This window comes from Oncorhynchus keta, chromosome 11, assembly GCF_023373465.1.
Source record: "Oncorhynchus keta strain PuntledgeMale-10-30-2019 chromosome 11, Oket_V2, whole genome shotgun sequence".
Lineage (NCBI taxonomy): Eukaryota > Metazoa > Chordata > Actinopteri > Salmoniformes > Salmonidae > Oncorhynchus > Oncorhynchus keta.
In genome coordinates, this window is record NC_068431.1 from 18,980,063 (window position 1) to 19,006,032 (window position 25,970).

General features: G+C 41.9%; 1 protein-coding gene across 1 annotated transcript; it reads right to left on the reverse strand.

The window, feature by feature from the left end:
- Nucleotides 1–224: 224 nt before the first annotated feature.
- On the reverse strand, nucleotides 225–9,991 carry dcps (decapping enzyme, scavenger). The gene is made up of 6 exons (XM_035779788.2): nucleotides 9,534–9,991; nucleotides 8,929–9,079; nucleotides 4,344–4,489; nucleotides 3,518–3,631; nucleotides 3,247–3,357; nucleotides 225–2,808 (listed from the first exon to the last, which is right to left on the reverse strand). The coding sequence occupies exons 1-6, from the start codon at nucleotides 9,789–9,791 to the stop codon at nucleotides 2,542–2,544; spliced, it is 1,047 nt and encodes a 348-aa protein (XP_035635681.1). The 5' UTR covers nucleotides 9,792–9,991; the 3' UTR covers nucleotides 225–2,541.
- Nucleotides 9,992–25,970: the final 15,979 nt, after the last annotated feature.

Consider the following 25,970-nt stretch of genomic DNA (forward strand, 5'->3'; position numbering starts at 1 on the left):
AATTAATATTTGTGTCATTCTCAAAACTTTTGGCCACGACTGTACTTTACTATTTATATTTATGACAATTTAGTACTTTTTGCACCACTAGACTTAAGTACATTTAAAACCAGATCTTTTTAGACTTTTACTCATATAGTATTTTACTGGGTGACTCCCTTGAGTCAGTTTCTATTGTCCAAATACATCAAGCATCTTCAGATAAGTCACAACTGGCAAACAAAAATGGTTGTACAATTCTTTATTTCTGTTCAACAAATATATTTTTAAAAAGTTTAACAAAAAATGAGCAACTGCAAATTCTGAATCCACCAAGGCAATACAGTACAACTACAGTTGAACCTCAATCCTCAGGACTTGTATTAAAAACAAAATAATCTATAGGCTACAGAGAAACAAATACAGTGCTTTCAGAAAGTATTCACACCCCTTGACTTTTTCAACATTGTGTTACAGCCTGGATTTAAAACAGATTAAATAGATTTTTTGGTAAAAAATTAAAAGCTTGAATGTCTTGAGTCAATAAGTATTCAACTCCTTTGTTATGGGAAGCCTAAAGTTCAGGAGTATTTTTTTTTTTTTTGCTTAAGTCACAGAAATTTAATCGACTCACTCTGTGCAATAAATGTTTAACATGATGTTTGAATGGCTACATCTCTGTACCTCACACTTACAGATAATTGTACGGTCCCTCAGTCGAGCAGTGAATTTCAAACACAGATTCAACCACAAAGGTTTTCCAATGCCTCACAAAGAAGGGAATCTATTGGTAGATGGGTAAAAAAAAAAAGACATCAAATATTACTTTGAACATAGTGAAGTTAATAATTACACTTTGGATGGTGTATCAACACACACAGTCACTAAAGTTACAGGTGTCCATCCTAACGCAGTTGCCGGAGAGGAAGGAAACCGCTCAGGGATTTCACCATGAGGCCAATAGTGACTTTAAAACAGTTACAGAGTTTAATGGCTGTGATAAGAGAAAAGGGAGGATGGATCAACAACATTGTATTTACTCCACAATACTAACCTAATTGAGTGTGAAAAGGAAGCCTGTACAGAATGAAAAATATTCCAAAAACATACATCCTGTTTGCAACAAGAGACTAAAGTAATAGTGCCAAAAAATGTGGAAAAGCAATTCATTTTTTGTCCAGAATATAAAGTGTTTGGGGCAAATCCAATACTGAGTACCACTCTCAATATTTTCAAGCATATTGGTGGATTCATCATGTTATGGGTATTCTTGTAATCGTTAAGGAGTGGGGTGTTTTTCAGGATAAAAAATAAAAACATCATGGAGCTAAGCACAGGCAAAATCCTAGAGGGATACCTGGTTGTGTGCTTTCCACCAGACTGGGAGGTGAATTCCCCTTTCAGTAGGACAATAACCTAAAACACAAGGCCAAGTCTACACTGCAGTTTCTTACCAAGACACAATGTTTGAGTGGCTGAGTTAGTTTTCACTTAAATATGCTTGAAAATCTATGGCAAGACTTAAATGGTTGCCAAGCAATGATCAACAACCAACTTGAGGTTGAAGAATTCTGAAAAGAATAATGGGCAAATATTGTACGATCCAAGTGTGCAAAGTTCTTAGAAACGTACCCAGAAAGACTCGCAGCTGTAATCGCTGCCAAAGGTGATTCTAACATGTATTGACTCAGTGGTGTGAATATGTATATAAATGAGATGCATTTCATTTGAAATACATTTGCAAAAATGTTGTAAAAAAAACAACAACAAAAACAGGTTTTCACTTTGTCATTATGGGCTATTGTGTGTAGATGGGTGAGACTTTTTTTTCTCCATTTTGAATTCAGGCTGTAACAAAATGTAGAATAAATTAAGGGGTATGAATACTTTCTGAAGGCACTGTATGTACAGTATCTGGCTAAATTATTAGAAAACAAAATCTGCATGAATATTTTCTAATACTGATTTTTGGTTTGTAAGTGAATGTCAAAGTGACAGACATTTGTGGCCTTTTCTCATTTGGGAAAAGGTCTGTCCTCCACCCTCTCTCCTCCATGACCAGGAACCCGATAAGTGGTTGAGGAGATGTCAATTCGTTAATAGGCGAGGATAAACATGCAAGTCCTTCGTGGAAGAGTTCTGAAATCTGCCAAACCCGCTTTGAATCAGCGTTAGTTTTTTCTGAGGAGAAAAGCATGCACACGTTGAAAATCAATATGCTACTTATCGTTGTATCTATAAAATGTCTGGCCCAACTAACTTTATTTGTCTTTATCACTTATCACATGTATTTTTAGATTTACCCCTGTAAACGTAATTCATGCAACACGCGAGTGGAGGAGTAATTTCATACAAGCATATTTTCGTCCACATTTACCTCTCTTCGCTGCCTCTCCATGACCTTTTTAAAAAGGAGGCGAGAGAGGACGGAGAAGAGAAGATACAGGATTTTAGTAAATTCAATTGCGAAAAAGACAGAGTTCCAAACCACCACCATTCCCAACGTGTTCATCCCTCTGAGGTCCTTCCGTAGTAGTGTTGTCGTGTTTGGGCGTCTTGACACTACAGCTTGCCAGCATCCTTGAACTTGCTGAGCAGGCCTTGGTCAGCCCGCAGGGGGAAGGAGAGGGAGCGACTGTGGTAGTACTGGGAGTCTGCCTGGAGGTTCTGGATGACGTCCGAAAGCAGGTGGGCATGCTCCACCCCGCAGCCCGGGGCCTCGTAGCTCAGGGCATTGAAGTGGATGTGGAGGTGGTAGTAGGACGGTTGGTAGTGGAGGTACACCTTCAGCTTACTGGCTGCCACACCGTATCGCTTCAGAATGCTCTCCTGTGATAGGGGAAAGCACCATGAAAAACAAGCACAACTATATGACAGAGTAAGGAGTAGTTGCCCCAAGACCCATCAAACTCAACTCTGAACCTCAAAGACAGTTCAACTGCAGTTGTTCATTGTTCCCCTCTAATCAAGGACTGATTTAGACCTGGGACACCAGGTGTCACAATGAATTATCAGGTAGAACAGAAAACTAGCAGGCTACAGACCATGTAGTGTAAGAGTTAAGTAGTGAGGCAGATCATTAATCTGTACCTATGGGAAACTTCACCACAGAATGTATTTGACAGGAAAAGGAAATGGTTTAATGACAAGAAGGTTGCTAAATAAACAGTCAGTATTCCTAGGCAAATCCCATCCCTCAAACAATCGCAATACGCTCAACAAGAAAATGTAAATATGAAAATATATGTATTATAGGATCTTTCTCACCTCTCCCTTCTTGCGGATGTTAGTCAGCAATGGCAGATGCAGCGCTGTCAGGCCTCGCAAACTTTTGATGTCCCTTCGATGAACGATGGCAATCAAATGCAAGTCATCCAACTAGGGGGGTGAAAGTAACCATGTGTTCAAGAATAGGCTTGAATGGCATCTCCATTGTCCACTTTGGCCCTATGTATAAAGTGTCTCAAAGTTGAAGTTCTGATTTAGGATAGGTTTAGACTTTTAGATCACTTGGACAGAATCATACAAGGTATCTCACCTGCTTTTGATCCCACTTGAAGTCTGGGAGCAGGACAAAGCCGACGTCCTGGTCTGGGTCCTCATAAACGATGCGCTCTGCCTCCGCTTTCTTCTCCAAGATGTTGTACACCCACTGGAGGGGAAATACACAGAAACAAGAAAATCATTAACACATAAATCATAGAAGTGCAGGTTTACAAATCACAATCTTTCAATATTGGCAACCATTAATTGGATATTTGAGTGATATAAAAGTAAACTATACCTGACAAGTATGAGAAGTTTAGGTTAATTTCCCCATCCTTTGTGGGCTCTACCTGTCAAGCAGCAGAAGGGCGTATTTGCCGATGTACTGTTACTGTACACTGTTTCAAATACCTGCCATTTGTTAAAAATTGCCCACTCGTGTTCTATGTGGTGATGCAAAGACCTTTATTAGTGAAAGTCATTTCAAGTCTTTTCAGTTAGCCTTTTCATTCCGCTTTGTTCACCTAAAAGAGCTGGCTCCAAACACCTCTTTGTTCAGTAGCCATGATTGTGTTAAATAAACATGGATGGGGCCTCAGACTGGCCTCTGACAGAGGCCTCCAAATAACTAGTCCACCCCTGACAGCGGCATCACGTTAACCCTTTAAGATCGGAGGAAAGCCCTTACTAATGACCTCTCAAGCATCCGTGACGCATTGCCCAATCTGGCTCTTTTATATGGATGGTATTGTAATCCCAGATTGAGGATGATCACCTGTAAGAACCGTGCATTTACTGAGTCGACAATCAAGGCCTTCGGATGTGGAGTGGGAGACTGTGTGACTAATATTTTCACCTTGAAAGCAATGAAATGCTACCTGTACACTGAAGCTCTGACTCTGAATGTAAGGTAGGGTGATAGAGCGGTAGTCCTCCCCAGTCTCCTGCACCAAGTAGGTCTCCTGGCGCAGGTATTTCTTCACATGCTTCTCTGTGGCCGGACACACCACTGTGGTCTTCATCTCTTTGGAACCAAGAAACAAGACAAGGATCAATATCACATCAGATTTCAGTCAGAGATTTGAATTCCATTAGGAAATGATAATGGTGCCACTTCGCATTGCAGAATTATTTGATTTGGTCCAATGTATTGAATCTACAGCTGTCTACAACTGAAGCAAATCTTGGTCGACCGAGAGTCGTTCTGTTCCAATCGATTGGTCAAGATGTTTAAACCTGTTTTTCCATATAATCGACAGACACACCTTGTGTTTGAATAAAACCAACGACATATGAACTGAGCTTGTCTGATGCTTTAAGCACACTGTTTGATTCAATAATTAGGACACACACACACACACGACTCAAGAAAGAGCCTGATGGTCACACACAGTTTTAAAAAATGACAGCGATTGCCTGTGTGACTGGCGCACATTTTCTCGCTCTCCTCCTTACTGCAGCAAAAAATGCACAACAAGTCTTTATTGCGCTGTCTGTGTTGAAGCTGCAACAATTTCAGACATTTAGTTTACTTGTTCTTAAATGAGAAATTTGATAGAAATCCCTCATTTGTTTAAGAAATCCCTCATTTGTTTAGGAAAAAACATTCCCTATTCCCTCAACCCTTGCTGTCTTTACTCATGTGAGCATGTGAAACATGTGAGCATTGCATGCATGTGACCAATAGGGCATGACCTATAGCCAATCAGTCACATCAATGAACTGGTTATAACCAACTCCGAACACAGTAATGTCGACAGCAAAATGGATGCGGAGGATGTGAAAAAGAAACTTGAAATGGGCAAATGTTTACAGGTTGTTCAGGAGGAAAAGAGGAAGTCAGATCTGTGGAAGACATTTGACTTAGTTGTGGAAACTACTGGAGATCTAATATAATAATAATAAATGCCATTTAGCAGACGCTTTTATCCAAAGCGACTTACAGTCATGTGTGCATACATTCTACGTATGGGTGGTCCCGGGAATCGAACCCACTACCCTGGCGTTACACGCGCCATGCTCTACCAACTGAGCTACAGAAGGACCATCTAGAAAAAGTAGGGTTTTGGAGCAAGTGTTGCATGAGTATTGTGTGCCAAACAGTTGCTGTTAGATTACAATATTATTTTTTCTGACCGGTTGGACCAGTGTAAACGGTAAATACATTTGTGTACTAGAGAGTCTAGTAGATTTGGATAAAAAACACTGAATTTTCTAAAACGGTTTGAATCATGTCTGTGAGTATACTGTTGTCAACAGTCTTTAGAAATTGGTTGAGGTTATTCCTTTGTAATGAAGAAGTACGGCCATCTTGAACTCGGGTCACTTGAAGTGTACTGTTAGATAGAGGCGCGTGACCAGAAAGCTAGCTACAGTTTGTTTTCCTCCTGTTTTGAACACAGATCATCCAGTCTTCAATTTTATCGATTATTTACGTTAAAAATTACCTACAGTTGTATTACAAAAGTAGTTTGAAATGTTTTGGCAAAGTTTACAGGTAACTTTTGAGATATTTTGTAGTCACGTTGCGCAAGTTGGAACTGGTGTTTTTCTGGATCAAACGCGCCAAATAAATGGACATTTTGGATATATATCGACGGAATTAATCGAACAAAAGGACCATTTGTGATGTTTATGGGACAGAAACTCGTCAAAGGTAAGGCATGAATTATATTTTTATTTCTGCGTTGTGTGTCGCGCCTGAAATATGGTTTCTCTCTTTGTTTACGGTGGTGCCATTCTCAGATAATAGCATCGTTTGGTTTCGCCGAAAAGCCTTTTTGAAATCTGACATGTTGGCTGGATTCACAACAAGTGTAGCTTTAATTTGCTATCTTGACTGTGTGATTTAATGAAATTTAGATTTTTATGGTAATTTATTTGAATTTGGCGCTCTGCATTTCCCCCGGCTTTAAAAAAAAAATGTATACCTTTATTTTACTAGGCAAGTCAGTTAAGAACAAATTCTTATTTTCAATGACGGCCTAGGAACAGTGGGTTAACTGCCTGTTCAGGGGCAGAACGACAGCTCGGGGATTCGAACTTGCAACCTTTCAGTTACTAGTCCAACGCTCTAAACACTAGGCTACCCTGCCGCCCCACCTATCCCAGAGAGGTTGACTGACTTGCCTAGTTAAATAAAAGGTTACATTTCCCAAACTGACTCCTGTAATTCTTATTTTTTTTCCAATGAATTGACAGTTATGATGGAAGCCTGGAGTTTTTTTTCTAGACTTTTTCTATACTTCAGAAGCGAGGTAAACAGTGCACTTGGGATGCGTTTTCAGGCCATGCTTGCGAAAGTGAACTTATAATTTCCAAATGTTTAGGTCAGTTGTATGCTGTTTGTGATCTAGTACACAGGAAGGGCTAAGTTAAATAGGCGAGAAAAAAAATACTAACACAAAAGGGAAACCCAGCCACGAGCTGCCCAGTGACTTGAGCCACCCAGACGAGATAAATGCCTTTTGTGCTCGCTTTGAGGGAAGCAACACTGAAGCATGTATGAGAGCACCACCTGTTCCAGTCGACTGTGTGATCACGCTCTCCGTAGCCGATGTGAGCAAGACCTTTAAACAGGTTAACATTCACATGGCCGCGGGGCCTGACGGATTACCAGGATGTGTACTCAGAGCATGTGTGGACCAACTGGCAAGTGTCTTCACTGACATTTTCCACCTCTCCGTGACCAAGTCTGCAATACATACATGTTTCAAGCAGACCACCATAGTCCCTGTGCCCAAGAAAGCGAAGGTAACCTGCCTAAATGACTGCCACCCCGAAGCACTCATGTCAGTAGCCATGAAGTGCTTTGAAAGGCTGGTTATGGCTCAAATCACCATCATCCCAGAAATGCTAGACCCACTCCAATTTGCATACCGCCCCAGCAGATCCACAGATGAAGCAATCTCAATCACACTGCCCTTTCCCACTTGGACAAAAGGAACACCTATGTGAGAATGCTGTTCATTGACTACAGCTTAGCGTTCAAAGCCATAGTGCCCACAAAGCTCATCACTAAGTTAAGGACCCTGGGACTACACACCTCTCTCTACAACTGGATCCTGGACTTCATGACGGGCCGCACCCAGGTGTTAAGGTTAGGCAAAGCTACATCTGCCACGCTGATCCTCAACACGGTGGCCACTCAGGGGTGCATGCTTAGTCCCCTCTTGTAAGCACGACACCAACACCAGCGTTAGGTTTGCTGACGACACAACAGTGGTAGGCCTGATCAACAACAACAACGAGACAGCCTATAGGGAGGTCAGAGACCGTGTGGTGCAAGGACAACAACCTCTCCCTTAACGAGATCAAGGCAAAGGAGATGATTGTGGACTACAGGAAAAAGGAGGACTGAGTACACCCTCATTCTCACTGACGAGGCTGTAGTGGAGCAGGTTGAGAGCTTTAAGTTCCTTGGCGTCCACATCCCCAACAAACTAACATGGTCCAAGCACACCAAGACAGTCGTGAAGAGGGCACGACAAAACCTATTCCCCCTCAGGAGAATGAAAAGATTTTGCATAGGTCCTCAGATCCTCAAAAGGTTTTACAGCTGCACCATTGAGAGCATCCTGACAGGTTACATCACTGCCTGGTATGGCAACTGCTCAGCCTCCGACCACAAGGCACTACATAGGGTAGTGCGTACAGCCCAGTACATCACCGGGGCCAAGCTTCCTGCCATCCAGGGCCTCTATACCAGGCGGTGTCAGAGGAAGTCCCTACAAATGGTCAAAGACTCCAGCCACGCTAGTTATAGACTGTTCTCTCTGCTACCGCCTGGTATAGAGCGCCAAGTCTAGGTCCAAGAGGCTTCGAAACAGCTTCTACCCCCAAGCCACCCTGAACAGCTAATCAAATGGCTACCCAGACTATTTGCATTTGCGCTCCCCCACCCACCCATCTTCTACGCTGCTGCTACTCTGTTATTATTTATGCATAGTCACTTTAAGAACTCTACCTACATGTACATATTACCTCAATTACCTTCACACCGGTACCCCCTGTATATATCCCTGCTTTAGTTATTTTACTGCACTCTAATTATTTGACATTTCTCTCTTTTTAAAAGTATTTTCTTAACTGCATTGTTGGTTAAGGGCTTGTAAAGTAATCATTTCACTGTATGTTTTCTGACAAGCGAGCACTTAGATATGGTCATTTTCACATTTATATGTTTGAGAATTACTTACAGTAAGGATTTGTGAAAACTATAGCAATATAGAGTGGGAAAGCGGCAGTGCATTTGGACAATTAATAGAGACTGCAGTAAATAATACATAATACCTTTGTCATGTCCAGGCCCGGATTCTACACAGACCAGTGAGACATAGCCAATCATAGGTACAGTAGGACCTATATGCAAGTAAGCTCCCTCTCAAGGGAATCACGAATTTTCATATCATAACTGTTCAAGTCATTTTGGAACAGATCTAGCTTATGTATCCGAGGGCATACCATTCAAATGAGCAGGGGGTTGGAGTTGATACGTGCTGTAGATATCATTCCTCATGTCCAACTTCAGTCTGGAGCCATTGAAAATCTCCAACAGGGTGTCTTCCCTGATAGGGGTCTTCTCCAGAATGATGACCGCATCCTGGTCGTTCAACTGATAGGGTATCAAGGAAATAATACATTGTTGTTTGAGATTCAATGGACTGTACACCTTGTTAACTAGCTACCTAGACAATCGAACGTTAACAAGGTTAAGTATTTAACTACATGTATTGTTGTCATATAGTTGGACAGGACACGCATGATACAAATAAACCATTTTATTCAACTAACGACACCTCGCGGCCCTAGGCAGCCATCGCTAAATTGTTTCGTACACTGACGACTGGTCACTTTGACAACAGGCACGCAAGACGAATTATGCGATGCGAGCTTCTACCAAGCTACTAACATTTGAAGTTTAAGTGGCCGCAACCACAGATTTCCAACCTATAAAATATAGCTATGTAACGTCACCACTTATAAACATCTATAAGCTTTTTGGTTTTAGAATAGCTAGCTATTAGCCAACATTGACGAACTAGCTAGATACCAGTAACGTTAGCCACCTTTCCGTGTATGAACATATTTTTCTCCCGTGCAGAGTCCCGCAGAACCGTTGTTGTTTTAAATCCGAACAAAGGATTTGCAGATGCTGATTCATTATGATTATCTTGGTCACTATTCGGGTCATTCTTTAGTCGTTTGGCCTTAGCAGTATCAGTTTCGTTTCTGTCCGCAAAATCAACTTCACGTTTACCAGTCTCCGCCATTTTTATTCTGAGGCACCTCTTCTTTGGTGGGGTTTTACGGCAGACTGACGACATGTTTATTGCCTCGACCTACTGGTTGGGGAGAAAACTGAGAAACTTTAACATAGGAAATAAACGAAGGGTGAAAAAAAACACTCATATTGCCCCAAAACAAACAGCCCAAAATAATATATATTATTCTATAAATAATAATCTCCTTCTTATTCATGTCTACTGTTAGAGTTGCGTAAATTCAAATCTGGTATCAGGATAAATATAACAATGAGTCACCGATTTTATACTATGTCTTTTTTATTAGCTAAGTAATAAATGGCAAATGCAACTTTCGTATATACGGGCTCACTGTAATACCACGCAGGGCAGAACAGGGAACTGACAGGATGTATGTAAACAGTATTCTTTCTACTGTGATAGACAGTTCCAACCCGTCTGTTGGCCTATCACAGTAGAGACTGGGCGTGGTTTAAACTTGCTCAGCCTATTGCAGGCGCTCAGGCGGGTTCCCGCCTCTTGGCGCTTCTGTTGATAGATGTAACTTGCTTGTGAAGAACATCCAGGCTCCCATGCTCCATACCGTTATCTCGCATCTGGCTCCTGTTATCTAACAAAAGACTGCTTGTTCTCGCAACACAACAAGATACAACAAGTCACACCATGTGCTCAAGATTGTTACATACAAACACAAGGACAAAGCATCTGCTGGGCTGTTATCTACAGTTTTGCAACATGCAGGTCACACCATGTTACTCAGTTCTTGCCACACACAAACAGGCAAGTAGCAAGCAGTTGTTTAATCTCATAAATGATGCTCCAGTACACAAATGCAGACACCTCACACAACCAACATCAGATAATATTTCCCCCTTCTGATGACCAGGTGGCGAATCGCATCTCTGCATGTCTGGCAGACATATCAGTGTGGATGACGGATCAACACCTCAAGCTGAACCTCGGCAAGACGGAGCTGCTCTTCCTCCCGGGGAAGGACTGCCCGTTCCATGATCTCGCCATCACGGTTGACAACTCCATTGTGTCCTCCTCCCAGAGCGCTAAGAACCTTGGCGTGATCCTGGACAACACCCTGTCGTTCTCAACTAACATCAAGGCGGTGGCCCGTTCCTGTAGGTTCATGCTCTACAACATCCGCAGAGTACGACCCTGCCTCACACAGGAAGCGGCGCAGGTCCTAATCCAGGCACTTGTCATCTCCCGTCTGGATTACTGCAACTCGCTGTTGGCTGGGCTCCCTGCCTGTGCCATTAAACCCCTACAACTCATCCAGAACGCCGCAGCCCGTCTGGTGTTCAACCTTCCCAAGTTCTCTCACGTCACCCCGCTCCTCCGCTCTCTCCACTGGCTTCCAGTTGAAGCTCGCATCCGCTACAAGACCATGGTGCTTGCCTACGGAGCTGTGAGGGAACGGCACCTCAGTACCTCCAGGCTCTGATCAGGCCCTACACCCAAACAATGGCACTGCGTTCATCCACCTCTGGCCTGCTCGCCTCCCTACCACTGAGGAAGTACAGTTCCCGCTCAGCCCAGTCAAAACTGTTCGCTGCTCTGGCTCCCCAATGGTGGAACACACTCCCTCACGACGCCAGGACAGCGGAGTCAATCACCACCTTCCGGAGACACCTGAAACCCCACCTCTTTAAGGAATACCTAGGATAGGATAAAGTAATCCTTCTCACCCCCCTTAAAAGATTTAGATGCACTATTGTAAAGTGGCTGTTCCACTGGATGTCATAAGGTGAATGCACCAATTTGTAAGTCGCTCTGGATAAGAGCGTCTGCTAAATGACTTAAATGTAATGTAAATGTAATAATATTTAATCATATATATCTAATGGCTATAATGTAAAATACAGGATCCAACACTACTCAGATCCCTACACAGGCTCTGGGGCCTGAGAGGGGGAACTTATTTGGACAATATTCCTTGCAATATTTCAGCGAATAAGTTACGTAGATCCAAAAGCCTTTTAGACCCTTTCACAATGATTTCCAATTTCTGCTGGTTTGGCCAGTACAATGTATCACCTGCTCAATGAATGCAACAAAAATACACTTTCTTCACGATCATTAAGGCCTATATCAGGAACGCAACTGTTGAACAACATTCTCATACACTGCCATGTCTTCCTCATCTTCATTTGGTCTAACTATGTCCACTGCCTCCTGATATTTGCTACTTCAATCCAGTAGCTGTGTGTGGGTAAAATCACTGAGGAAGCCAAGCCAAGCCAGTAAAAAAGCCAAATTGCAACCTGTTGTGATAATTGCATTGTTTGCTCTATAACCCATTTGTTCATAAGCCATCATGATATACAATAAGGTCATGACAACAAAAAGACGACAGCCACACAGTAGGGGAATAAATTAAACTACACATACATTTGTTTCATCACAAAACCAGAGAGCAACATCTGTCCAATAACAAATATTGCATGTAACAAACAGGTATATCACCTGCAGCATGGTCAAACAAGTTCATGTTTTCGCCAGTTTACTAAACAGTGTTGTGTCTTTGGCTATGCTGGATTAAGTGATATGACATGCTATTCTATAAGATAATTTCTCTGTCATTAATATTACCTGATTGAGCTAATCATGTAAATGTAATTAACTAGAGTCGGGCACCACAAAATAATATCTATAGAGCTGTTATCTTCCAAATAAACTCTTAAAGACCTAGTAATATTTTACATCAATAGCAGTCAATATTAATCGTCATCTTAATTCAGTCTCATCTGAAAGTTGCAAATTCTTAGTTATCTGCACGAACCCTGGCTCACAAGTTGAATCAGCAATACAAAATTGGGTTTAATTATATATTTACTAAATACCTAACTAATCACACAGAATTACACATACACATAATTAAATCATAACATGATTACAAATGACGTCATAAAGGAAAACGTCCCTAGCGGGCGGAACCGATATGACAGCTTGTTACAGAAAAGAAAAGGGGCTGGGTTTGAGTGAAAGAGCGGGAAGACTGAGAAACAAAGGGAAGAAGCTGTGCTATCGTAAATACAGTATCTTATGCATTCTAAATTACCGCCTATTTGGAAAAGGAAAATGCAATAAATATTTACTCTGAGCTGCGCTTCGGTAGGTTGGTGGTAGATGGAAGGCCGTGTTGCCCAACCGAGTCCTTTGAAGAATGTCTCTGCTGGTAAATTGGATACGTTGTAGTAACGTCGTTGTCTGGTAGACAGGAAACTCTGTCTGTTCCTTCTTAACCTGCGTTTGCAAACTCAACTGCTAGGAGGTATCACTTCTGTAGTGAATAAGAGTTCAAAGTTCATACCATTCGCAGCCAAAGCTCACGCTGATGTTGGCTTCGTTCTGTAGTTATTATCTGAACCATTCTGTATAGGACCGTCGTCCTCACGTCCTCGGAACAGCTATTATCTGAACCCTTCTGACATCGGACCATCATCCTAATGTACCCGGAACAGGAGGTTACATTTTTGTCAAGGGCTTATATAGTGGAGGGAGAAGGGTGTAGTTTACAGCCCATGTCTCTTCACAGGGACGGGCCACTGATTGAGCAGAGCCCTAACCTCCATCCATGACGTAGAAAGGGCCGATTTAGCAAGTTAGCTACTGCAGGACAATAACACAAGTAGACCAGAAACAGAAGTTTTTCTGAAAATGACATTTTGCTTAGGAAGTGATTTGATTGATTTGAAGCTAAATCAAATCTGGCCTCCCTTGGTGGGTGTTTTGCTGCACCAGGACAACCCTAAGTTGAGCTCACCTGAATGCTTATTGGCTAATTATTTATATGCTTGCTGGCATCAATCAATCAAATGCTACGACAGCTACATGTTATGTACTGTACTCTTTTGGTCAGACAGCATCAGATACCTGGGCTACACATACTGAGACAGAAAAGGGGCGCTGTTTCCCTCACTCAGATGATTTCTCCGGTGAGATTCAGGAAAATTAAGAAAACAAAGAGAGAGAAGATACATTTTATTATTTTCTTGGTAAAACAAAATTGGCAAGCCTGGCTTCCCTTGGCATCCATGAATACACGCCACTACTTCAATCTCCTTCATCCTAACCGGACACTCCTGGAAGAATGATACTTTTGTAACATTGTTGATCCTTAGACTCTACTTAAGTGATAATGCCCGCGAAGCCGGTGTTTGTAGGATATATTGGCATGGGTGTTGTTAGGCTCGAGACAAAGTCGAGGGATGGCAAACCGTGCCACTATATCCTCCAAACACCGGCTTTGTGGGCATTATCACTTATTTTGATTAATTTTTTCATACTATTTTATCCTTCCACAAAATATAGTCCCGACACAAATCTAGGGTTTCTACCCAAGCCGGCTGGTCATTTGTTCTATTGGTTCAGTTGTCAGAGACGCAAGCCAGTCATTCAGTCTTTTTGTTCTGTATCTATAGACGCTACCCAGTCGTTCGTTCTAAATGTTCCATTGCCATACTGGCTGGCAACATTCTTATCCCATGCTTGCTAGCTCGCCAACTACGGCTAACTTACAGTCACGTCAAACAGTGCAGCCAGAATAACAGCAAAGTAGACACTTGCCAGTAGTCCAAACTTCCTACACTTGCAACATTGTAGTGGCTTTTGCACAAATGCTCTCACCACATATTTTATATATGAGCCATGATTACATGGAACTCTATTCCACAACAGGTAACTGATGCAAGCAGTAGAATCAGATTTTACAATTATTTTGCACGCCCAATTTGTCAGTTTTTGATTTGTTAAAAAAGTTTGAAATATCCAATAAATGTCGTTCCACTTCATGATTGTGTCCCACTTGTTGTTGATTCTTCACAAAAAAATACAGTTTTATATCTTTATGTTTGAAGCCTGAAATGTGGCAAAAGGTCGCAAAGTTCAAGGGGGCCGAATACTTTCGCAAGGCACTGTATATATATATATATATATATATATATACACACCTTTTGGAACAGTGGGGACTGTGAAGCAACAAACATAGGCACAGACACATGCATACACACACATGATAACATACGCACTATACACACACGTACACATAGATTTTGTGTTGTAGATGTGGTAGTGGAGTAGGGGCCTGAGGGTACATAGTGTGTTGTGAAATCTGTTATGAACATATTGTAATGTTTTTACAATTGTATAACTGCCTTAATTTTGCCAAACCCCAGGAAGAGTAGCTGCTGCCTTGGCAGCAACTAATGAAGATCCATAATAACTACAAATATCTCTCAAAAACCCTTCTCTGTAGGGTTTTTGCATGCCAAACATTTTTTTTAGAAACATATGCCGATATGCCCCTTATCTTTCATATCAGCAAGAAATAAAATGTTCAATAAAAATATACACTTACTGTAGCAGTTTTGCACAGATTAATACATTATGTGTGCCTCCAGTTGAAGAAACTACACTTCCTTCCTAGTTATGCTAACACACTGCCATGTGTTCAGAGAACTCTAGATCACTAATCAGCACAAGTTGGCACCTTTGCCTTCCGTCTGTCTTCCATAAACAAACACTGTAACATGGAGATATGGCCGTGTGGGAACACTAATCCTAACCCTAGTTAGCTGGGTTAATATACCCCAGCATTCTGCAGGGAGAATGTCATCAAACATCACTAGACCGCTGGTCCTTGGAGCCTTAGTGCCTTCTTCTTCTGCTCTTTGGGTAGCCAATCACTCGACTTCAAAAGCAGTACCTCTTGTGGCAAAACTGCAGATACTGCATTTCGTAATGCATTGCTAGGCTACTGTATTTTTTAAGGGTGGCTGAACTTCCTGACATTAAATTTAAAATGTTTTATCATCGACATTTGGAACTATGGACATTTTACAATATTGTCCCATTGTGTCATTTACTGATGGTCCATAACTAGCCCCATAGGGATTACAATTGGATCAAGTGCAGTTGCACTCTGAATTGATGATTACTTGGGTGTCTCCAGCCGTGGAAATGTGGCCAGAATTGAAATAAACCCAACCTAAGGAAAACTGTTACAGTACCTTTCATTCCGTAACAGATTTTTTTTTCCTATCATTGCACAAATCTCAGTTTTTGGACGAGACTAACTTTATGACCAACGTTAACCTTTTTCAGCTGGGTAGTCCATTTCTACACAATAATAAAGGTTTCTGATTGATATTGATAACATATAGGTCATTTTCAAAATGAGAAGTTGTTTTTTACGGGCAATCACTCATTAAATGCATAGCTGAGTGTTCTAAAATAAAATGTAATTTGTCAAATGCTTTGAAAACAATATGTGTAGACTAACAGTGAAATACTTACTTACAGGCCCTTCCTAACAATGCTGAGAAAAAATTATAGAAAGACAATAACACAAGGAATAAATATACAATGAGTTTCTACATTGTAGAATAATAGTGAAGACATCAAACCTATCAAATAACACATGGAATCATGAAGTAACCAAAAAAAGTGTTAAAAAAAATCAACATATATTTTATATTCTTCAAAGTAGACACCCTTTACCTTGATGACAGCTTTGCACACTCTTGGCATTCTCTCAACCAGCTTTAACTGGAATGCTTTTTCAACAGTCTTGAAGGATTTCCCACATACACCTCAGCCAAATACATTTAAACTCAGTTTTTCACAATTCCTGACATTTAATCCGCATAAAAAATTCCCTGCTTAGGTCAGATAGGATCAGCACTTTATTTTAAGAATGTGAAATATCCGAATACTAGAGAGAATGATTTATTTAAGCTTTTATTTCTTTCATCACACTCCCAGTGGGTCAGAGGTTTACATACACTCAATTAGTATTTGGTAGCATTGCCTTAAAATTGTATAACTTGGGTCAAACATTTCAGGTAGCCTTCCACAGGCTTACCACAATAAGTTGGGTGAATTTTGGCCCATTCCTCTTGACAGAGCTGTTGTGACTGAGTCAGGTTTGTAGGCCTCCTTGCTCACACATGCTTTTTCAGTTCTGCCCACACATTTTCTATAGGATTGAGGTCAGGGCTTTGTGATGGCCACTCCAATACCTTGACTTTGTTGTCCTTAAGCCATTTTGCCACAACTTTGGAAGTATGCTTGGGGTCATTTGCAACCAAGCTTTAACTTCCTGATTGATGTCTTGAGATGTTGCTTCAATATATCCACATAATTTTCCATTCTCGTGATGCCATCTATTTTGTGAAGTGCACCAGTCCCTCCTGCAGCAAAGCACTCCAACAACATGATGCTGCCACCCCTGTGCTTCACAGTTGGGATGGTGTTCTTTGGCTTAACAAGCCTCCCCCTTTTTCTTCCAAACATAACGATGGTCATTATGGTCAAACAGTTCTATTTTTTTTCATCAGACCAGAGGACATTTCTCCAAAAAGTATGATCTTTTTGGAGAAATGTGTGCTGTTGCAAAACGTAGTCTGTCTTTTTTCATGGCGGTTTTGGAGCAGTAGCTTCTTCCTTGCGGCCTTTCAGGTTATGTCAATATAGGACTCGTTTTACTGCACCAAAGTACGTTAATCTCTATGAGACAGAACGCGTCTCCTTCCTGAGTGGCATGACGGCTGCGTGGTCCCATGGTGTTTATACTTGCGTACTATTGTTTGTACAGATGAACGGGGTACCTTCAGTCATTTTGAAATTTCCCCCAAGGATGAACCAGACTTGTGGAGGTCTACAATTCTTCGTCTGAGGTCTTGGCTGATTTCTTTCGATTTTCCCATGATGTCAAGCAAAGAGGCACAGAGTTTGAAGGTAGGCCTTGAAATACATCCACAGGTACACCTCAATTGACTCAAATTATGTCAATTAGCCTGTCAGAGGCTTCTAAAGCCATGACATAATTTTCTGGAATTTTCCAAGCTGTTTAAAGACATAGTCAGCTTAGAGTATGTAAACTTCAGACCCACTGGAATTGTGATACAGTGAATAATATGTGAAATAATCTGTCCGTTAAACAGTTGTTGGAAAAATGACTTGTGTCATGCATGAAGTAGATTTCCTAACCGACTTGCCAAAACTATAGTTTGTTAACAAGGAATTTGTAGAGTGGTTGAAAAATGAGTTTTAATGACTCCAACATAAGTGTATGTAAACTTCACACTTCAACGGTACAACTCATCCCAAACCATCTGATAGAGGAAATTATGGTTGAAATGACTAATTATGTATACGTTCCGAACTGACTAGTCCAAATGCTATAATGTACTGTACATGTGAATTTTCTCTCTTGCTCCCTTTCCCAATTGTATATAATGTAGTCAGGAGTTTAGTAACAATGAAGGTCTGTTCCTTAGTTCATTCAGTTGTACAAATCTCCAGGTGGTGGGAACGGGCCATCTCCAGATTGTCTAGAATGTTGATTTATACTGACTGGCCTTGACTTCGTGCTGATAACGCGAAGGCTCAAGAGATGAGATGCAGATGACTTCGTCAACCATTTTGAAAAGAAGGTCGACGACATCCGATCCTCGTTTGCTAAGTCAAACGACACCGCTGGTTCTGCTCACACTGCCCTACCCTGTGCTCTGACCTCTTTCTCCCCTCTCTCTCCAGATGAAATCTCGCGTCTTGTGACGGCCGGCCGCCCAACAACCTGCCCGCTCGACCCTATCCCCTCCTCTCTTCTCCAGACCATTTCCGGAGACCTTCTCCCTTACCTCACCTCGCTCATCAACTCATCCCTGACCGCTGGCTACGTCCCTTCCGTCTTGAAGAGAGCGAGAGTTGCACCCCTTCTGAAAAAACCTACACTCGATCCCTCCGATGTCAACAACTACAGACCAGTATCCCTTCTTTCTTTTCTCTCCAAAACTCTTGAACGTGCCGTCCTTGGCCAGCTCTCCCGCTATCTCTCTCAGAATGACCTTCTTGATCCAAATCAGTCAGGTTTCAAGACTAGTCATTCAACTGAGACTGCTCTTCTCTGTATCACGGAGGCGCTCCGCACTGCTAAAGCTAACTCTCTCTCCTCTGCTCTCATCCTTCTAGACCTATCGGCTGCCTTCGATACTGTGAACCATCAGATCCTCCTCTCCACCCTCTCCGAGTTGGGCATCTCCGGCGCGGCCCACGCTTGGATTGCATCCTACCTGACAGGTCGCTCCTACCAGGTGGCGTGGCGAGAATCTGTCTCCTCACCACGCGCTCTCACCACTGGTGTCCCCCAGGGCTCTGTTCTAGGCCCTCTCCTATTCTCGCTATACACCAAGTCACTTGGCTCTGTCATAACCTCACATGGTCTCTCCTATCATTGCTATGCAGACGACACACAATTAATCTTCTCCTTTCCCCCTTCTGATGACCAGGTGGCGAATCGCATCTCTGCATGTCTGGCAGACATATCAGTGTGGATGACGGATCACCACCTCAAGCTGAACCTCGGCAAGACGGAGCTGCTCTTCCTCCCGGGGAAGGACTGCCCGTTCCATGATCTCGCCATCACGGTTGACAACTCCATTGTGTCCTCCTCCCAGAGCGCTAAGAACCTTGGCCTGATCCTGGACAACACCCTGTCGTTCTCAACTAACATCAAGGCGGTGGCCCGTTCCTGTAGGTTCATGCTCTACAACATCCGCAGAGTACGACCCTGCCTCACACAGGAAGCGGCGCAGGTCCTAATCCAGGCACTTGTCATCTCCCGTCTGGATTACTGCAACTCGCTGTTGGCTGGGCTCCCTGCCTGTGCCATTAAACCCCTACAACTCATCCAGAACGCCGCAGCCCGTCTGGTGTTCAACCTTCCCAAGTTCTCTCACGTCACCCCGCTCCTCCGCTCTCTCCACTGGCTTCCAGTTGAAGCTCGCATCCGCTACAAGACCATGGTGCTTGCCTACGGAGCTGTGAGGGGAACGGCACCTCAGTATCTCCAGGCTCTGATCAGGCCCTACACCCAAACAAGGGCACTGCGTTCATCCACCTCTGGCCTGCTCGCCTCCCTACCACTGAGGAAGTACAGTTCCCGCTCAGCCCAGTCAAAACTGTTCGCTGCTCTGGCTCCCCAATGGTGGAACACACTCCCTCACGACGCCAGGACAGCGGAGTCAATCACCACCTTCCGGAGACACCTGAAACCCCACCTCTTTAAGGAATACCTAGGATAGGATAAAGTAATACTTCTCACCCACCCCCCTAAAAGATTTAGATGCACTATTGTATAGTGGCTGTTCCACTGGATGTCATAAGGTGAATGCACCAATTTGTAAGTCGCTCTGGATAAGAGCGTCTGCTAAATGACTTAAATGTAAATGTAAGAGCTAGGGGGCCCCTCTGCTTGTGAAATAGAACGTTTGGAAAACGCTGACGTCATTTTCAGTTTATAACCTGTGGAAATGTGTGTATGCATTTAGTACTCTCTTGTAATAAACGCTGTTTACCTTTGGCTTTTAAGACTGGTCTCAATCTACTTCATGCATAATTAATGAACTTACAACTCATTAATGAAATAGAAATGAGTGCGAATTGATTTTGGCAATAAAACATACAGGAATTTAGAATTCCTCTATCACCATCTCAATTGGGTTGAGGTCGGGTGATTGTGGAGGACAGGTCATCTGATGCAGCACTCCATCACTCTCATTCTTGGTCAAATAGCCCTTACACAGCCTGGAGGTGTGTTGGGTCATTGTCCTGTTGAAAAACAAATTATAGTTGGTACTAAGTGCAAAACAGACCATAAGGACAGATGTCCACCGTTCTAATGCCCATTGCTTGTGTTTCTTGGCCCAAGCAAGTCTCTTCTTATGATTGGTGTCCTTTAGAAGTGGTTTCTTTGCAGAAATTTGACCACGAATGCCCGATTCACGCAGTCTCCTCTGAACAGTTGATGTTGAGATGTGTCTGTTACTTGAACTCTGTGAAGCATTTATTTGGGCTGCAATTTCTGAGTGGCAGTTAACTCTAATGAACTTATCCTCTGCAGCAGAGGTAATTATGGGTCTTCCTTTACCAGATTGACTGAACTTCTTGTCTTAAAGTAATGATGGACTGTCATTTCTCTTTGCTAATTTGAGCTGTTCTTGCAATAATATGGACTTGGTATTTTACCAAATAGGGTTATCTTCTGTATACCACCCCTACCTTGTCAAACACAACTGATTGGCTCAAACGCATTATGAAGGAAAGAAATTCCACAAATTAACTTAACAAGGCACACTGGTTCATTTAAATGCATCCCAGCTAACTACCTCATGAAGTTGGTTGAGAGAATGCCAAGAATATTATTTTATTTGTTTAACACTTTTCTGGTTATTCCATGTGTTATTTCATAGTTTTGATGTCTTGGTGTTTTCACTATTATTCTACAATGTAGAAAATAGTAAAAATAAAGAAAAACCCTGGAATGAGTAGGTGTGTCCAAACTTTTGACTGGTACTGTAGATATAGGTAGAGGTAAAGTTACTAGGCAACAGGATATATAATAATCAGTAGCAGCAGCGTATGTGATGAATCAAAAGAGTTACACCATGCCCAAACTGGATGCACGTGTGCGCACCGTGTGCAAATTGATCTTGTCCCCCGACACCAAACGTGATCACGACACGCAGGTAGAGATATCAAAACAAACTCTGAACAAATTATATTATTTTGGGGACAGGTCAGAAAGCATTAAACTTTCATGGCAAATTAGCTAGCTTGCAGTTGCTAGCTAATTTGTCCTATTTATATATCTAGCTTGCAGTTGCTAGCTAATTTGTCCTATTTATATATCTAGCTTGCTGTTGCTAGCTAATTTGTCCTATTTATATATCTAGCTTGCAGTTGCTAGCTAATTTGTCCTATTTATATATCTAGCTTGCAGTTGCTAGCTAATTTGTCCTATTTATATATCTAGCTTGCTGTTGCTAGCTAATTTGTTCTGGGATATATACATTGAGTTGTTATTTTACCTGAAATGCACAAGGTCCTCTACTACGACAATTAATCCACACATAAAAAGGTAAACTGAATAGTTTCTTGTCATCTCTCCTCCTTCCATGCTTTTTCTTCTTTGGACTTTACATGGGGATTGACATCTAACATTCATAGTTACCACAACAACCGACCGAACTGAGTTCATCTTTCAATCACCCACGTGGGTATAACCAATGAGGAGATGGCACGTGAACATATGCTTCTAAAAGACAAATGAGGAGATGGGAGAGGCAAGACTTGCAGCGCGTTCTACGTCCCAAGTTGAAGCAACTTCTATTTTAGTGCCTGGCAGCGCAGACGCTCGTTTGTGTGCTCGAGCAGTGTGGGTGCAATGACTAAATAACATGTATGTGTAAATTTATTTTGCATCGTTCGCGCATGAGATGTGGCCGGTGTGGTCAGCATGTTAGTGCAAGGGGTGGTGAATGCAGATAGTCTGGTTAACTATTTAGGCTTGGGGTAGAAGGGGGGTAGAAGCTGTTCAGGGTCCTGTTGGTTCCAGACCTGGTGCATCGGAAACACTTGCCGTGTGGTTGCAGAGAGCAAAGGCTATGACTTGGGTGACAGGAGTTTTTTTTAACCATTTTTAGGGCCTTCCTCTGACACCGCCTGGTATTGAGGTCCTGGCTGGCAGGGAGCTTGGCCTCAGTGATGTACACACGACCCTTTGTTGCACCTTGCGGTTGAATGCCAAGCAGTTGTCATACCAAGCGGTGCTGCATGCAGTCAATATGCTGTCAATGGTGCATCAGTCAAACTTTTTGAGGATCCAAGGGCTAATGCTAAATTATTTTCAGCTTCCTGAGGGGGAAGAGGTGTTGTTGTGCCTTCTTTCCGACTGTGTTGGTGTGTGTGGACCATGTTTATGACGTGGACACAGAGAAACTTGAAGCTCTCGACACCACTACAGCCCTGTCTATTGTGGACACCAGGTTTTGTACTGTGTGTTGATCAGTGGCGGTCAGTTAAAAAAAAAAAATGTATGAGCATAGCCTTATTTCTATTACAGCATACTGGATGACCGTCATTCATATTCCATTCACCCAGCTCTAAGTAACATCGATAGGTTTAGGCTACTACATGATACTCACATTTTCCCTATACCTATTATGAGGTTGCTACAACCTACACTATGAATTAAAGTTTACAACGTAGGTGCACACAGGCCGAGAGAACATTTTAGGGTGACAGTGACACATTGACAGACAAAACATTTCTTAAATGGTCTAACACAAATCGGCTAAATAAATAAACCCCTGATCACACGTAAACACAGTTCACTTTCATAGCAGCCATGTTGTATTCCTTCTGCATCAATGCTCTCTCCTCCTCTCCCCTTTTACCTTCGCTTATAGACTTCAATGCACAACACATCAGCTGTTTGTGACCAGGCGAAAAAAACTTTCCAAGCAGTAACGTTACAGCGTTCAGTTAGTAAGCAGTTTAGCAGTTACCCCGGTGGCAAAATAATAGTAAAACCTAAAGCTTACCTTGACTTGGAAGAGTTCCAGTGTTGTGTTGGATAGTCATAGTCAGCTAGCTAGAAAGCATCCCTCTGTTTGAGCCAGGTGTTTGAGTAGGCTAAACTTGCGAGCTGCATTTGCTAGCTAAGTAAGCGAAAGCAAAAAAAGACAAAATATATCTCGCTTCTCCTTCATTTTTGAAGAAATGAATAGCTTAAAATCTGTTCAACTATCATCTTTCTCTCTCTTTGAGTCAACTACTCACCACATTTTATGCACTGTGCAGTGCTAGCTAGCTGTAGCTTATGCTTTCAGTACTAGATTCATTCTCTGATCATTTGATTGGATGGACAACATGTCAGTTCATGCTGCAAGAGCTCTGATAGGTTGGAAGACGTCCTCTGGAAGTTGTCATAATTAAATCACATACTGTTAAGTTTATGGAAGGGGATGAGAACCATGAACCTTCTAGGCTTTGTACTGAAGTTAATGAAGCTAGCTGTCCTCCGGCTACACAATGGTGCTACATTAGAGAGTGCCGTTGAGGCTACGGTAGACTGTCATTGCAAAACAGTGTGTCAATCAATTATTTGGTGACAAGTGAATATATTTAGTATAGTTTTATCTAAAAAGGATACATTTGAAATGTTTGACTATTTTTATGAAATTCAATGAGGATGGTCCTCCCCTTCGGCCTCTGAGGAGCCTCCACTGGTGTTGATGTGTGCAAAGAAATACACAATATACACAGAAATGTGTTGTGTAAAGGTTTCTTGTTTAAATTGAATGGTAGAAAGTTCATTCTTGCACTAATAACTTTAGTGTAGGTTATTGTGAAAAGAAATTAGGACCAGAAGATTAAATTGGGATCTGGGAAACAGAGTGTAAACAAAGTACATTTTTATAAAAAAATGTTTATAAAATGTTTGTTTTACAATTTACACAGTAATGTCTATCAGTAATGTTTGTCCCAGAACAGACTGTGAGATTGGAGATTCCCTAAAAACACGCCACTTCGATACATCTTGACTGCAAGTGAGTATTTCGTAGCAGGTTAGGAGAACTTACGCAGCAGGTTAGGAGAATTAACGTAGCAGGTTAGGAGAATTAGGTTAAGAAAAGGGTTAGGTAAAATGCTCTCCTAAACTGCTATGAAAAGTCCCTTCCGCTTGTAGCTGTATCGAAGTGGCATGTTTTTAGGCAATCCTGTGTGATTACTGGATACTGAACATAACATCCGCCTCACAACTTATAATGAATGGAGTTTGCATGAAGGAAACAGACACAAACTTATGATCAATTTTGATGGGAATTACTGGGACAGTGATTATCCCCAGATTTAAAATGGCAGATTCAATGGTAATTTTAAGACACAGCAAAATATAATGTTCCACAATGCCATATTCTAGAATGCCGCGGTGGGGTAATGTATTTGACCGACACATTTTATTTCTCAATACAAATGACAACTTTGTCTACAAATTCAATTTAATGTAGAAAGTTGCTGGAGATTGCTTAGAAATCCTTAATATATCTTAAAAACAACAAATGAGGCCTTCAGAAAATGTACATTCGTCACATCATACAGATTTGAACAAAGGGCCAGAGACGAGAGTGGTATGTCCTTCCTATTCTCTGACATATTTCTCACAAATCACATTGTCATGCTTCCTCCCTCTGGACCAAAAAAGGGCTGAGCAATATGCTAAATTTAGTATGCATGGAAAGGGTGAATGGGAAAATAAGTTTGACGTTTCCTCAGCTGTCTGTGTCTTATGTAAAATAAAATAGAAATTCCATAACTTGAAAGCCCCCATTGCTAAAAATAATTTTGGGATGGCAAGCTTTAATATCAGTTCAGCCATTTTGGCACAGTGACTCACTACCTAAACCAGATGCAACTAGTTTCATGTAGCCATGAGAAGTCATGTGATCTTCTACTGCTATCTTGTGGATGAACTGGGAATCAGGAGATATAGACTACATGACCAAAAGTATGCGGACCCCTGCTTGTTGAACATCTCATTCCAAAATCATTGGCATTAATAAGGAGTTGGTCCCCCCTTTGCAGCTATAACAGCCTCCACTCTTCTGGGAAGGCTTTCCACTAGATGTTGGAACATTGCTGCCCGGACTTGCTTCCATTCAGCCACGAGCATTAGTGAGGTTGGGCACTGATGTTGGGCGATTAGGCCTGGCTCGCAGTCGGTGTTCCAATTCATCCTAAAGGTGTTCGATGGGCTCTGTGTCAGGCAGTCAAGTTCTTCCTCACCGATCTCGACAAACCATTTCTATATGGACCTCGCTTTGTGCACGGGGGCATTGTCAGGCTGAAACTGGAAAGGGCCTTCCCCAAACTGTTGCCACAAAGTTGGAACAGAATTGTCTAGAATGTAATTGTATTCTGTAGAGTTAAGATCTTCCTTCACTGGAATTAAGGTGTCTAGCCCAAACCATGAAAAATAGCCACAGTCCATTATTCAGCTCTTCAGTAGGGCCATTCTACTGTTAATGTTTGTCTATGGAGATTGCATGGCTGTGTGCTGAAATAGCCGGACCCACTAATTTGAACTAGTGTCCACATACTATTGTATATATATACACTGCTCAAAAAAATTAAGGGAACACTTAAACAACACAATGTAACTCCAAATCAATCACACTTCTGTGAAATCAAACTGTCCACTTAGGAAGCAACACAGATTGACAATAAATTTCACATGCTGTTGTGCAAATGGACTAGACAACAGGTGGAAATTATAGGCAATTAGCAAGACACCCCCAATAAAGGAGTGGTTCTGCAGGTGGTGACCACAGACCACTTCTCAGTTCCTGTGCTTCCTGGCTGATGTTTTGGTCACTTTTGAAT

Bases quoted from the DNA above. Each gene is read 5' to 3' on its own strand.
- dcps (XM_035779788.2), bottom strand. From the start codon at position 9,791: ATGTCGTCAGTCTGCCGTAAAACCCCACCAAAGAAGAGGTGCCTCAGA. The intron at 4,490-8,928 runs GTATGCCCTCGG...TTGGTTCCAAAG, and splicing joins ACCCCCTGCTCATTTGAATG to AGATGAAGACCACAGTGGTG. The intron at 3,632-4,343 runs GTAGCATTTCAT...TTTCCCCTCCAG, and splicing joins GTCAGAGCTTCAGTGTACAG to TGGGTGTACAACATCTTGGA.